This window comes from Ciconia boyciana, chromosome 9, assembly GCF_034638445.1.
Source record: "Ciconia boyciana chromosome 9, ASM3463844v1, whole genome shotgun sequence".
Classification (NCBI taxonomy): domain Eukaryota; kingdom Metazoa; phylum Chordata; class Aves; order Ciconiiformes; family Ciconiidae; genus Ciconia; species Ciconia boyciana.
Window position 1 is genome coordinate 44052140 of NC_132942.1, and position 15337 is coordinate 44067476.

General features: G+C 54.2%; 1 protein-coding gene across 6 annotated transcripts in view; it reads left to right on the plus strand.

Annotated features, from left to right (window-relative positions):
* Nucleotides 1-15337, plus strand: part of JPH3 (junctophilin 3) — a 61326-nt gene that overhangs the window by 39110 nt on the left and 6879 nt on the right. For all 6 annotated transcript variants that reach the window (XR_012044150.1, XR_012044151.1, XM_072872897.1 and 3 more), the window contains 2 exons: nt 316-440; nt 6333-7252. Coding sequence is in view for 4 of the 6 variants with exons in the window: in XM_072872897.1 (XP_072728998.1) it covers nt 316-440; nt 6333-7252 (1045 nt within the window). In the remaining 2 variants the exon portion in view is untranslated. The remainder of the gene's footprint in view (nt 1-315; nt 441-6332; nt 7253-15337) is intronic.

The following is a 15337-nucleotide window of genomic DNA, read 5'->3' on the forward strand; positions in this document are numbered from 1 at the left end:
CCCTGCGGAGGGGTGCGTGATGGAGGGGACCAGCCTGCTTTGGGGTGATGCATCCCCAGGGGAACAAAGCATCCCGTCCCTATTTCCAAATTGCCGGGGTGATTTGCAGAGTGAGAAGCAGCTCATGAACGTGTTATCGATGTATCATCACCCGTTCCCCAACGACCCCCACTCCCAGTGGTGACTCCTCCATCATGGCCAAAGGGGGTCGGGGCAAAGGGTTTTCGTGGGGACAATTTTGGGAAGTTTCTCCGTGCCTTGGTCTGCAGAGGGAAGCTGCCTAACACGGTCCTTGTCTCTCTGGTTGCCTTGCAGGACCTCTCACTCCAGGGCCAAGGCGGAGGCGGCTGTGACGGCGGCGCAGAAAGCTCAGGAGGAAGCGCGGATCGCCAGGATCACTGCCAAAGAGTTTTCGCCTTCCTTCCAGCACAGGGAAAACGGTCAGTGCGTGCTGCCGCGCCGGCCGGCCCTGCGGACGTGGCTTTTGCCCCGTGCCGCTCTCTGCCCTGCTCACACCCAAAACCCCCCAAAATGAGCCCTGCGCAGAGGCTCGGTCTGTGCCCGCAGCTCCGGGTCCTCACCGGGACTCCTGGGGTGGGAAACCACCCCGTAACACCAGTTTCCAGAGGATTTACCACAAGGCTTTCAATATTCAACACTTCCACCCTGTGCAGTCCTGTCATTACAGAGATCTCCTCTTTTCACACCAAAACACCCCCATTTTTCTAATTCGCAGTCCTTGATGGTTGCACAGAAAAAACCCAGCAAGAGCTCCGAAAGCAAAACGCGAACAGAAATGATCCCAGAGGTGGTCACTGATTTTACCCCCGTGGCTTTTAGAGCCTAGTACGTGATTTCTTTTGAACGCTTGGGCTTGCAGGGCTGGGGCAGCATGCGTTGGTACCTAATCCTTCACTTGGGCGTGCAAACCAGTTGCACGTGCGTGCAAAGGTGTCAGAGAAATGCGCATTTGAGGTTTACCTGGTGGCTCTTCCTTCCCTCCATCGTCTTCGACATTTCTTCCTGGTTTGTCCAAATTTTTGCTCATTGACAAGAGGCTTGGGCTCAGCAAAGGCTCAGGGAGGAGGAAGCCAAAGCGAAGCCATGGTCGGGCAGGGGTCTGCAACTGGCGGGCGCACAGGGAGGATTCGCCCTGCGAAGGCTGCGCCTGTCCGGGAGCGAGAGGGGCTGCTGTGAGTGGGAGTGGAAAGCTCCAAGTCCCCACAGCAGTAATTAACATAGTAATTAATATATGTGAATGGTTTTATTCAAAAGTTTTCCTGCACCGAACCCTCATTAGGAGGCGTCTATCATTATTTTCTCCCCCTTCCAGCGCTCTAACTGAAGATTACTCATTCGGCTTAATTGCTCCAGGGGCTGGTGCCGGTGACTCATGTCAGGCACATTACCCGAGGCCAGGGAAAAGGGATCGTCGCATCTTTTGGACCAGCCAGCCCATACACGAGTCCTCACCTAACCGCGGCGCGGAGGCTGTGGGGGCGGCTGGGGGCATCCCACGGCTTGGCAGCGACGAGCCAGACAGGGTTTGAGGTCTGGCTCCAGCCGTGAACCTGCCTGAGCTGGGCTGGTGTGCGTGGCAACCCCCCGATCCGAGACACAGCATTTTGGGGGGCAGAGCATGCAGAGCCCCTCGCAGTTGAGACCCACGCAGCTCTCTGCTTGCTGGAAGAAGGCGCAGCCCTGTTCAAACACCCCTCGGCATTTCTCCTCCTGCAGAGGTCCAATTTGTATATCGGAGATCTGAGCTTTTTCGCAGGGCTGCGTGGTCCCAGGGGCTTCTTCAGCCCTGAGATACTCCTCATCTCCATTTCCTCTTGCCAAGAGACTTTGCTGTTTTAAATCACCTCTTGGAAAGATATTTTTAGGTAATACATTTTTTACTAGCTTCTAGACGGGGACATGGTGCTTGACTTGTGTTGGGGCTTGTGTTTCTGGTGCTCACGTCTGGGTGGGTTGTGTGTGAGTGAAGTGGGGGGGGAAGGAATCTCCACTTAGAGCGCATTAAAAAACAAACACGCCATCCAAGACGTGTCGGGAAACCTGGGAGTGCCCGCGGACCGAGTCAGGCAGATAATAGCTGCGAGCAGCCGTGCCACCCCGCAGACCCCGTAACCTCAGGCTGCAAACGGCTGGGGGGCGGCGGGCTGGGAGCAGCTGCAGCACGGCTGGGGCGGGCTGCTGCCACGCTGCCCGGCGTTGCACGGGCTGTACGTGCCCACCTTGCACAGTGCTGCAGGCGCTGCATGCCACCCCCCTTGCTCAGCATCATGGGTGCTGGATGTGCCCACCTTGCACACGATCGTGGGTGCTCTGGGTGCCCCCCTTGCTCAGCATCATGGGTGCTCTATGTGCCCCCCTTGCACAGCATCATGGGTGCTCTGTGTGCCCACTTTGCACAGGATCGTGGGTGCTCTGTGTGCCCCCCTTGCTCAGCATCATGGGTGCTGTATGTGCCCACCTTGCACAGCGTCATGGGTGCTCTGTGTGCCCACCTTGCACAGGATCGTGGGTGCTGGATGTGCCCCCCTTGCACAGCGTCGTGGGTGCTGGATGTGCCCCCCTTGCACAGCGTCGTGGGTGCTGGATGTGCCCCCCTTGCTCAGCATCATGGGTGCTGTATGTGCCCACCTTGCACAGCGTCATGGGTGCTCTGTGTGCCCACCTTGCACAGGATCGTGGGTGCTGGATGTGCCCCCCTTGCTCAGCATCATGGGTGCTGTATGTGCCCACCTTGCACAGTGTCATGGGTGCTCTGTGTGCCCACCTTGCACAGTGTTGTGGGTGCTGTGTGCCACCCACCTTCACAGCATCACGGGGGGTTTCATGCCCACCTCAGTGTCAGCCCCGCAGGCATCCTGGCCCAGAGCATCCCCGCAGCGCAGCCCCTATTTGAACAGACACAGACTCCAGACCGGCAGGCACCAGCTCCGGCTCCAGCAACCCCAGACACGCCACAGCAGTGCCGCAAGGCCTTTACCTAGAAAAAGCAAAATACATCCGCGCTCAGTACCCTGCATCACCCTCTTCGCTGTGGTTTTCCGTCTCTTCCACGTCCCCATCGTGCTCGCTGCAGTTGTGCCTCCCCGGTTCCTGGCTCTGCCGAACGCCCCTGGCCATGGCTGCCAGCGGGGTCGGCCGATGGGCTGGACGGTGCTGGTGAAGTGAATCCCTCAAGGTGATGGCAGCGCATCAGTGGCAGAGGCAGGAGCTCGGCACCATTCCTGAATCCCATATGTGGGTCCGTATGTGGGTCCTCAGGGGCACCGCAGCCCCTCGGGCTTTGAAGATGCGATGGCTTTGAAGATGCGGTGGCTGGGCACGGCTGCCTCAATCCTGCTGGAAATCCAGATTTGGTGCTCTGCATCCTCCTTTGCGCTCTCACAACCGTTCTTCCAGGAACATCACGTGCTCCGCAACTAATTTTAGCTCAGAATAATTGTTGCACATCCTCGGGTGTCGAAAGCCGGCAAGACGGCACCGTGCATCTGTCGAGTTCCTCCGCAAGGAAACGCCTGCATCCTTGCAGGGCTCCGGGGCTGGAGGGGCAGCCGTGCCCCAGCATCCCTGGCCCCTGCTCGGCCGTGAGCCCCAGCCAGGGGCTGCAAAACTCAGGGGGTTAACCTATGGAGAGGAGGAATTAGCTCAGCTCGTTGCAGGTCCGGGTGGGAAAGATTTAGGATGAGAGGGTGCTTAATAACATGGTCCCTGGTGTGGGTCTCTGGGGTGAGGATGCTGGAGCATCATTGGGCTTTCTTGCCTCCATCCAGGGGCTCGGGGGGCCAGGGAAGATTGGGGTTGGAGCTAAGGCGCAGGAGCAGCGGGTGTAGCGAGGCTGTGGCTGGTTGCGCCATTGGAGATCGGCTTTGGAGTCACCGGAGCTGGTAGGAAGCTTTCAAGTCCCTGTACCTCCAGCCTGAGATGAACAGGGATACCCCAAGTCTTGGGTGAGCCCGTTTCGATAACTGGCTTTACAGCTTTCTCATATGAAGCTGTTTATTTCTTCCCTGCCTCAGTTTCCCATCTGTGAAATGGGAAGGTGCCTGGAACAGGAATGTCTCAACAACAGCCACAAAGTCAGTCTGTATTTTTCCCCAGAGACAGTTTTTCTGTGTGAAAACAGAGGGGGTGAACTCCACCTCCGTCCTCTTTCACCACAATTTCCCACCAGTACGAGGATTGCTCGGGGGCCCCAGATAAATCCCAAGAGGTTCAGTCTCCCACAGACAAACAGGGACACAGGGAACGAACTAAGACTGAACTATCTGAGTATTGTCCCAAAACACGAACAGAATTTTGTGGCAAATAATACCAAAAAAATTGACAGTCATTAGAAGACCAATTTCCCATCGAGAAATTGCTTCTGTAGGAAATTTCCAAGCAGCCTTGTTACCATTCGCCTCCCCTGCAAATGCTCCGATGGGGACATCCGTCCCCATGCTCCCGACATCCCCCGCATGTACCCAGACCACGGCGCGGTGGGACACGGGGACGGCTGCGGGCGAAGGCACGTCCCGGCAGCAGCAGCTTCCCAAGAAGATGCGATAGAGAAAATTACTCAGCAGAAGTGGAGAGATTAGAGCAGGCGCTTCAGAGCATTTATTTTTAAACGATGGTAAGAAATTGAGTTCTTCCTTTTTGGGACTCATTTCTTGTCTAGCCATAGCAATTGCAATTAGATGCATTTCAGGGGCATTAGGCAGTTAATATATTTATCAAATTAGTCACGTAATTTAGCATGGCTTTAGCTGGGAACAACTATGCCTTGAGAGGGTAAAATGAGAATTAACCACTATTAGCTTGCACCCCCTTGAAATAATTTGGTGTTTCATCAATGATTTATAAGTTGCAGTTTTTTCTAAATGTCCGGAGAAGCGACATGTTTCTTGCCAGCTGGTCACCTCCAGCAGAAGACACTCAACCTCTCTTGAAGTCCCCGTCCCCAAGTCCCTGTCCCCAGGGAGACATCATCTGGGGTGTCCTCTGGGCTCAAAGGGCACGAAGTGCATTCAGCGTGGTAAAGATAAGATGATGGTCTATATTGTACCCATGTAGCCCTGAATGTGCTACCTTGCTCCTGCCTAAATGTGTGAGGCATGACCGCCCGTGTGCTCTCCATAACGTCCAGCAAGGGGGGCCGAGTGGGGAAATGTCCATGCCCTCCTTGGCTGTATGGGGCAGGAAGGCTGTTCGATGGATGGCTTGTGGGTTTTTTTCTTAACGGGAGGCTTGCACATCTGCCCAGATGAGACCATCTCCCTCTGAAAACTTCGAGGTGAGATTCCCCTTCCGAAACCATGCAGCTGCAAAGCCGATGTGTTTCCCATCCAGGGAGGGGTGTGAAGGCTGCCGGCAGCAAGCCAGGCACGGGGTGATCCCAGCAGCGCCGGCACACACGAGCACAGGGCATGCGGTGAGCCGTGGGCTGCCACCGGCCACATCTCACATCTCCCCTCTCGTCTCTGCGAACTGGGTTTGGAGCCGATGGGAAAAGGTGGTCGGATGGATCCCCCAAAAAAAAAAGGACAATGGACAGGGACATAACCCCCTTAGCAGGGTTAGAGTGACTGCGTGCACAGCGCAGGAATGGGCCCGTGGTGCAGCGCAGGGTGCTTTCGAGCGGGGCTGCAAGCTGCTGCATCCCTGCGACCCTCCAGGGAAAGCAGGGCTGGAGGCAGAGCGCCCGTCCCTCTGCCCGCGCGGGGCTCCTGGCAGCTCTGCGTCGTAAGAGGCTTCCCCGCATTGCTGGGGCTGCAAAACTATTGCAAGTCCTTTTATCTATAATACATACACATGGTCCTCCACACATGTCCCCGAGCAAGCAGGGTGCCTGCCGGCAGGAGGGCGGGCAAGAACTGAGGGTGCTAAAGGAGCAGCCGCCCTTGAGCCCGTTTGAGTCAGCTGGAGATGGGAGCCACGGTGGTGCCGGGTGGTTTCTAAAAGGGTTGGTAGCCCTTGGGTTTACAGCAGTGGAGAAACACAACCTCAGTGCAGAATGCCCCTGTCTTGACAACACCGGCAGCTGATGCCAAACCATCGCCCGTGCCGGGCTGCAGCCACTTCCACCGCGCTGCTCTGCGGATGCTGGGGGTGATAGCAGGTTTGGTGTAAAACCAACGATGCATTTTCTCTTGATCGAGCAGCAGAAGCTGTTTATTGTGCTGTGCTGCTGCTGTCCTGATCTTGCCCCCTGGCTTTCCTACCGTCCAACACTCTGAGCCCTATGAAAAACCTGGTGGGCACCCACAGAATAGAAATAATCCTGTTGCATTTCTCTCTCCCTCTCTCTTTTCTCTTAACGACTGCACAAAAAGGGCTCGAATGCCAGAGACCGAAGCGCCAGAACTCGAGCGATGACATTGAGGTCCTCTCCACTGGGACACCTCTCCAACAAGAGAGCCCCGAGCTGTACCGCAAAGGGACCACCCCGTCCGACCTGACTCCCGACGACAGCCCGCTGCAGAGCTTCCCTGCCAGTCCCTCCTCCACGCCGCCCCTGGGTCCTTCCTGCAGGAACAAGAGCGCTCACTTCTCCAGGCAGGTCTCGGTGGACGAAGAGAGGGGTGGGGAGATCCAGATGTTGCTGGAGGGACGCGGCGGGGATTACTTGCGCCCCAACAGCTGGAGCGAAGAGAAGGTCGGCGGGACTCGCGGCGTGAGAAGCGGGACGCTGCGCAGCGGTCAGCTGGGGTCAGCCTCCGTCCCTGAAGACTACAGAGGTCGGAGCGGAGGACACAAACACTCGGCCTCCAACCACAAGCAAAGAGAGAGGTGGACAGATTCCCCAGCCACGGTTTCATGGACTTCCCACCACAGGTCCCACAACCACAGCTCAGGGAGCTCCAAACTGCTTGAGCTGGATGAGGAGAAGATGAGCAATTACGAGATGGAGATGAAGCCCCTCATGAGGATGGATTCTTATATGCAAGAGATTCACACCCAAAAAAGACACTATAGCAAAGGGGGACCCTGCAGGAGCATGGCTGACGACCACCGCGGGGAAGACCGGGGCTTCGGGGTTCAGAGACTGAGGTCTAAGTCCCAGAACAAAGAGAATTTCAGGCCAGCTTCCTCTGCCGAGCCCACGGTGCAGAAACTGGAAAACCTGAGATTCGGGGACAAAGCTGAACCTCGGCTACTAAGGTGGGACTTAACCTTCTCCCCGCCACAGAAATCCTTACCTGTTGCACTAGAATCCGAAGAGGACAATGGGGATGCGCTCAAATCCAGTACGGTAAGTAGGCAAAATTGTGTGTTGAAATCTGGGCGAGAAACCCGGTGCAGAGCTGTTGTGGAACTGCAGCGGAGTGGAAAGGGAGGTCGCTCTGCCGGCAGAGCTGACCCCCGAACTACCATGGGTTTGTGCCGTGAATCCCCCCTCCTCCCTTCTCCCATCCTGCGTAACAGCGTGTGCTGGAAGTTGGTGTGGGGTTTCCTCCGCAGACTGTCTTGGTGGAAACAGCAGGTTTTTCACTGGAGGACGTGAGCAGCAAGTTTGAGTTTGTTTTGCAACCCAGCCCCGGGGCCAGCAATATAAATACATTATTGCTGGGATTTTGAGCATTCACCTGGTGGAAAAGCCGCAGGAGGAGGCAAGGTGTTGGTGATGCTTCCTTGTGGTTAGGTTATGGCAACAGAGCTTCACGCTGGCCCAAGAGCGTGGCAGGACCCTGTTGCAACATCAGTGCTTAAATCCTGGTAGCTGGGCATTGCGTCGACTTGCAGCGGCTCTCCGTCGCTCTGCCGCTGTGCGATGGCACTGCCTGTTGAAGCAGTGGCCTTGTCACCACGTTGTACGGGAGACCTGACCCAGGTGGAGGAGGGAACCGTGGTCACGGAGCAGGGGACATTGCGAAGGGGTTGCGTTCCTGAGCTGAGCATTGCTCAGGTTTTCCTGTACCGATCTTGGCAAAAGGGTCTTGGCAAACTGCAGTCAAGAGGATGCAATTCAGGAGGGGTACGTAGGCAGGGAAAGCAACGGGCAAGTTCAGCAAGGGTAGCGGGCTGTTAGAGCTCTGCAAATCAGGGTGACGTAGCAGATTACAGCCAAACATCAGTCCACGCTATCACTCTGCTGTGAAGAGCACAAGTATGCTTTCTAGGCAGGAGCATGGCTTGGGGGACTTGGAGGAAAACCCCTCATCAGACATCCAGTCCTCGGCTCCGCATTTTGGGAGAGACGAGGAGATGTTGGGCATTAACAACTGGCCGCTGGGAAGAGCTGGAGGTGTTCGGGCTAGAGAAGAGGAGACAGTGATCTTCAAACACATAAAACAGCTGCTGCAAAGTGGAAGGGCATAATCTGTTCTCGATAAACAGAATTAATGGGCTTAAATTCAAGCATCAGGGGCAGTTGTTAGCCATTAGCCATTCCTGGTGAGTTGAGGGCTGGAATAAATTGCCTAGGGAGGCCGTGGTGGCTGGGAGGGAGGAGGTGGTCTAAGACCTGGTTGGACATCTGCAGCTCAGATACAGCTTGCATAGAGCTGAACCTGCCTTGGGAGAAGGCTGAGCTGTGTGATTTTCACGTCCTTTCCAGCCCTGGCTTTTGATCATTCCTGGACTTACCACTGAGAGCAGCTTCCTCACTTGTTCTCCCTGTTGGTTTGGCATTGCTAGGAGAGGTGATGGGGAGGGAAGCTCTGATGGGAGCAGTAGGGAAGCCAACACCGCTCCAAATTCCCCCTTGTCGAGTCAGTGCCAAACACAGGGCATGGCCGGAGGGGTCCCGTGCCGCTGGATGTCCCGCAGCCCAGGCCAGGCCTGCGCAGGAGGAACGGAAAATCTGTAGCTCTCAGGTGGTGACATTTCAGGCTCTGGCGGAAGAAAGGAGCTAAGTCACCCTGTCAGGGCAGCAGATGATGCTGGGTTGTTTGGGAGACAGGGATCAGGAAACTGAAATGACATTTGTCAGTCACGCTGAAAGTTGGGGCTAGAGGCATCATGGTCCGTGATATATGATTGCTGTTGCCATACCTACAGCATCTCTGCTCCTGCAGCCGCCTGCCGACAGCTCTGCCAGCAAAGCAAAGGGGTCGGCACCTGCAGCCAGGGGATGAGGGTGAACGAACGGGTGGGAGAGAGGAGAGAGGAGGCAGCGGTGACATCTGCAGCCCGTGAGCAGCCGGGATGCAGGAAGAACTAAACTACAGATCTGCCACAGTTTCCCTGCTGTGGCTGTGGATAAATCACCCCCACACACAGCCCTGTAGCTTTCTGGCTTCCTATTAATCTTGCAAGCTTCGGCACAGGCTCGAAAGCACCCACACAGCATTTAAGAAGAGCTGAACACAGTGTGTTTGCCGGTGGACTGCACCGTAGGACACGTCTTGCCAGTCCAGAAAAAAAAGAGAGCTCCAAGTGAAGCCAGCCCTGATCACACGCCAGCGAGCAAGCGGACCGGGCTGTCCTTGCCTGCTAGTGTAGGTGCTTGTGAAGCCCTAGAGAAATGACAGGCAGCATTAGGAGCCGGACAGGCTTTCAGAGGGGAAAAGCAGCAGCAGTAATAGCACGGACATCAGCCCTGTTGAATTCTGTGGGACTCGCAGATGGTCCAGCACCTTTGACAACGTGACCTCGCACAGCGGCAGGGAGCCGGGAGAGACACGGGTCCCGAAGGAGGAATGAAACCACCATTTCTCCTCGCCGAGAGCCACGCGTTCCTTGGGGAGATCGCTGGCACAAGCAGTCCTGGTGTCTCTCCCCGCCCAGCCCAAGTTAGACGTGCTGCCGAGGCTCCCACCTCGCAGGCAGACCCCAGCCTGCGCGCCGGAGCCATCATACATAAACCTCCCGCCCAGGGAGGAGGGCTTGAGCTGCAACGCTGGAGGTAAATAGCTACTAATGCAACATAACATTAATGGCTATTTCGAGTGAATCCCAGGCAATAATGAAAGGGCACAGCCTGCATGGAAAGGCGCACAGAAAAGCCATTAGGATGCACATCATACTTTTTAAGTGCTGTAGCTGTGAAGCAGCATGTTCAGTTTTCTCACATTCATAACCGAGGGTGGAACAGATGGCGAAGGTTTGGGAGGAAGCTAATGTAATACAGAGGAAGAGATAATATGTGGATTTAAATAACCTACAATGCCAGCAACAATTTGTTCTAGCAAGAACCGCACCGTGCTAGCAGGGTTTTGTTCCATGTGGCCTGGCAGGGAGGGGGGTCATCGGACAGGAGCAGGGGAAGGAGGTGTCGGAGGGGAATGGGAGGTGCAGTGATTTGTGTTCCAACCTCCCGCCTAACGCCATGACCTTGCCTGCACCTGCCATCAAGGATCTCAAAGCATTTCAAACTTCAGCGAGCGTAGTGAGTCCCTGAGGAGGAGGAGGGGAAAGCTAAGGGGGAAGGATTTCTCCCACCGTCCCCACATCCACCTCTCTCTGTGGACGCCCGGTGACACAGGGCACTCGCATGCTTAGTCCTGCAAAAAAACCACTGCATCCTGCTCATGCTCCAGATCTTTTCACGCAGAATCAAGGCTCCCCAACTTCCCCAAAGCCCCATTTCTCACGCTAGCCTGACATACCCCTCCCCTTCCGACACCCAGCAGCTCGCCTCCAGCGTGCAGGCGAACCGCAGCTCCCAGGAAGGGCCGGCTGTGCGCACGCGTGTGCGTGCACGCGTGTGTGCCCACGCCGTTTCAGCTTGCATGACAGCCTGCTTCCCTGTGATCCACAGCACTGCCATCTGTGAAGCTGCTCACTGAAAAGGGCATTTCTCATCTCCCAGACAGCTGGGCTGTTTCAGAAAGGTGCCTGCCAATGCACAGGAAGGATGCTCTTAGCTGAGGAGGGCTATTTTTGCCCTACCTGGAGCATCCCTGTGCAGAACTGAGGTCACCCTCACAGGTTAGCTCATTTTAAAAATAGCCTGCTATAAACCAGCTCTACACACACCATCAGTGAGCCCGGTGAGTTGGCTCCACATTGGAGGGCCAGCTCCAGCTTCGCGAGCAAGCACACCTCTGGCAGTGCTCGCAGGAACGGGGTGGGGATGCAGGTCTTGCAAAAAACACAGCCTTAAAATTATCACTTCTCTCCCCACACCTCTTGATTTCGGTCTTAGGAAGGAGGCTGGAACAGCTGGGGGGGTCCCTTGGTGTCCAACCTCTTGCAACGTGTGCCCAGGTGGGGATGCAGACCTCTGTAGAGGAGTCGGACATAAAGGTTGCTATAGGAACTTTGTTCTTCTCAGTCATTTTTCACCAGTCCCTTCAAAAGAGGCTCCCAGACCCCCCCTTGATTGGGGCTGCACATCAGTAATTGAAAATTGCTCTTATAAAGGTCATTTCTTGAGGCTACCGCTCAATAACATTGATGAAATTCAGCGCTGCTTGGTGTTCACTATCAGGGGACTTTGGGGTTTCAGGGTCATCAACCCGGTGCTACAGTCATACAAACTCTTTAAAATTACATTTAAAGCCACCTGATCTTTCTGTGTCTCTGTGTGCACTGACCCCTGCACGCACAGAACAAACTCATATCAATTGTCATCGTTCGGGCAGATGAAAACGGAAACCAACGTGCCAGGACCAGTGTCGGTGTTGTCGGATTAAGGGACTTATATGAACGTCACCATCCTTTCTGGCCTTAAAGGCCCACGAGACACAAAGCTCAAGCCTGTGCCTGACTGCTTCACAGGTTCCTAGAGCCTTTGAGAAGATCTAAAACGGGAAAGGAAAAAAAGAATTGTTGAGACACTGGAAAGGGAAAGAGGTTTTCTAAAATGCCAGCAACCCTTTTATCCATCAGCACAAAACACATCACATTTTTAGGGTTGGGGAAAAAAAAAAGAATACATCACCTTTTCTGCAGGTGCGGAACATCTGCGGCTTCTAAAAGGGAAAAGAAGTGTTTTAGGCACAGAGGTCCTCAGCATGCCTGCGAGAAGGGCCAGCGTTCAGGCACAAATGGAGCCTGATTCATCTGCCTGTCCTCATTTAGCAGGAGCAATCACGGGTATTTAGATGGAGACTTCTAGGGACACGTTGTGGTCTCACTAAAGGCAGCCTGGAGATGTGAGTAGGCTCGAGACTTGGCCCTTTAAAATCCCCCCGTCTCAGCTCACCGAGAAAGCCTGACGGTAGGGCAGCAGCCAAAAAAAAACCCACCCCAGCCACCCCTGACATTTTCTTCCGTTGTCACATGCTGTCGGATAAAATCTCAGTGGTCTCGGCTGTTTGCTACCGGTACTGCTTCTCGTTGCAAACAAACCAGGGGAAACAGTTGCAGCAAATGGAGTTTGCAATGCATCTGCTGGCTTTGGGATCTCAGAGAGACCCCCTTGTTGCCTCCAGGTACCCCCCGGGGAGGCGAGGAGGGATTCCAGCGGCTGCAGCATCTTCCTCGCTCGCTTTCTGCGCCAGGGGCGTATTTTCCATCAAGATATTCTGAGCAGGTTTCGCTGTCGCTGGGGAAAGTGAGGAGGAGGCAGCCAATCTGCAGCCAGCGTAGGGCTCTGCCGGAGCGCGCCGTGCAGCCGGAGCCGGGGCCGAGGGAGGGTACCCAGGCAGGGGGCTCAGCCCAGGCTTCGCTGGAGCAAGGTGGGGGGGACGGAGCGCAGCAACTTGCCCCAGAAATGGCACCTCCCTGCCGATGCAGGCGACGGATGCTCCCTTTGCCAGCGGCTGTGGGGTGATTCTGGAAGGGATTGACCTCGGGGTGGAGCGTTTTCTTCAGAAAAGTTAGGCAGCTTCAGCCCTAAAGGGTGTAAAATGAGATAAAAATAACAGCTGGCTGTTTGCTCTGTCCCGAACGGGCACCCACTCTTTGAACGGTGAAGCTTCACCTGCATCCCAGACCGGGCTCAATGCCATGCACGGAGATGCTCCCATCTATCTGCCTTTGGACCAGTCTGCTGGGAAAGGGGCCTGGGGACTTTTTTGTGGTTATTCTCCTCGGGACTAAACTCTGTGGCTTATCCCTGTGGTCCTCTCAGTCTTCCCACTTCAGGTTTTTGCCATTCTTTTCTTTTCCCCATCAGGAACCTTCTCCAGGTCTCCTAACACAGGCGTGTCTGGGTTTTCCTTATTTCTCTCATCTCAACGGAACAAGTTGAAACCCCAGTCCCAAATGGCTGTGGCACGTACACACATCCACACAAGTATAAGCTATAATTACAAGGGAATGAGGAGGAGGATCAGTCCTGCAGACGCTCGCTTGCCATCACACCTTTAGAGATGAGCCAGGTCTGAGCATCCCCACAGGGGCGGCAGCGTGCACGGGAAGAGCCGTCGCATGCGCAAAGCAAAGGGTCTGGGGGTTGTTTCTTTTTAAAACGCATAATAATCGGCAACTGTTCTTCCTCTAATCTCTTTCACGTACAGACATCGCAGGCATTACTTGTAACAACACGAGGTCAATAATGTTGAGAGAGGAATGTGATGCTTAACTTGACAGCGTCCTTTTAAAACCTTTTTAGTCTCAGGGGCCCTTTGATGTGCCTGAAGAGATCACCTCGCTGACTTTGCTCTTGCCATCCTGGATTCATTTTAGGGTTTTGAGCCCAACTCCACATCTTCTTCTAGCTTTGAATAAGTTGGGGTCAAAAACCAGCTTTTGACTGCGTGAGAAACAAAAATCATAAAAAAATACATACAGCTCCGAACGTACAGCTTGCTCCCGGCTACGCAGGCGCCTGTAACGTGAGGACTGAACCAGAGGTGACAAAACAGTTCATTAAGAGACACCATCTTGGGATAAATCCCTGTGTTCACTTTAGCCACTTGCATTTTTTCTGCAGAAGCAGGTTTTTCCATGCCCCCCCCCCCAGATGCACACTGGTACCAAGTGCCCATTCCTCTTACATGGGCACGTTCAGCATCTCCTGGGCTCCCTTCCTCAAGTCACAGGAGATGCTGTAATACGCTGGAGAAAGCAAAGTGAATCCCTTATGTTTCTTTTGCTAAATGCTCCTTAACCGTTTCACAGCAGCCTGTTCCTGGCAATTACGTGACAATTCAGCACAAATGTCGCGGAGCTGCTAAGTTTTCAGCACTTTCCGCAGCGCTGAGGCTGGAAAACAATGCATATATATTTTTTTTGCTGATCCAAGTCCTTAGTAATTACACTTAGTAGATCCCAGAGGGATTCCTAGGTAACCTGCACTATGGTTTCCATGGCAGAGAGACAGAGCTTGTACCCTGCGATAACAGATAATAATGGATTGTTAATGCTTAATTAATTATGCTACAATTGTATTTGTAAACCAGCTGTCCCTTGTATTCCCAGTAAGACTCTTGAGTTGCTACACAGCAGTTAAAGGATAAAAACAAACAAGACGGAGGGGCAGAAGTGGTGGTGCTCGGCTGCAGCCGCCGTCAGAGCCGCAGCGTGCCGAAAACCATAGACTGGAAGAAGCCTTCACTCCCTACTTCTACAGCCACGATGACTGTCATTACCCCTGTGCCATAACAAGGGTTTATTCACATTTTAGTCTTTCCATGGGTTTGGCTCTGTGTTCCAGCTCTCTAAACTTTGGAGGAAATCTTAAAAGCCCTTGGAGACTATCCCTGTTTATACAGAAGCAGCCTTTCGCCTAGCTAATACTGGCGTACGTTGCCCATCCTTGGCAGGTGTTTTCCTCCTCGTATGAAGGAGCCAAGGGATCTTATTATAAAAAATAAAAATAAAAAACCCCAGCCCCAGAGCTGCCTCGATTTGCTGATGAAATTTGCCATCACCCAGTATGCTGGATGATGCTTAGGTGCACCAGAGCTTGATTTAATTTTTCCTTTCCGGGAGCCAGGCTGGTATAACCATTCTGGGTGGAATTCAGCTCACGTCGCTTGGTCTACAGACAGCCTAGATGGTTAGTGCAGGCTAGATGTCTAACATTTAGACAGCTAAAATCGGGTGAGAGGACGCTGCCAACCGGCGTCTGCTTCCCAGTGAAGCAGGTTCTGGACTCGCGGGCACTGTGCTGGGAGGCAGCACGGCGTTTCGCGACGGAGCCCCGTCTCCTGAATGACGGGCAGGGTAGTTTAAACAAATCTCTGCAGTTCCTGACGGCCTGCTTTAGCACTACTATTTCAGGGCTAAAGAGAGCGTTGTAGCTTCTAGAAAAACAATTTAAAAAAAAAAGCTTTGCAGGCTGCTTGCTGTGTGTGACACACAAACCCTAGGATTGGAAAATTAGCTCGACCTCTGGCTTTCTAGCACCCCAGAGCCTGTGATACCACTGGCCTCGGGGATTTCTTTGGGCTTTTCTAAATCCCAAGAAGGCCGAAGATGAGATAAAGCGCCACTGAACTACCAAAGCAACATGCAAAGTTGCAAATCAAGGGCTATTGCTCTTCTTTCTAAGTGCGGGTGG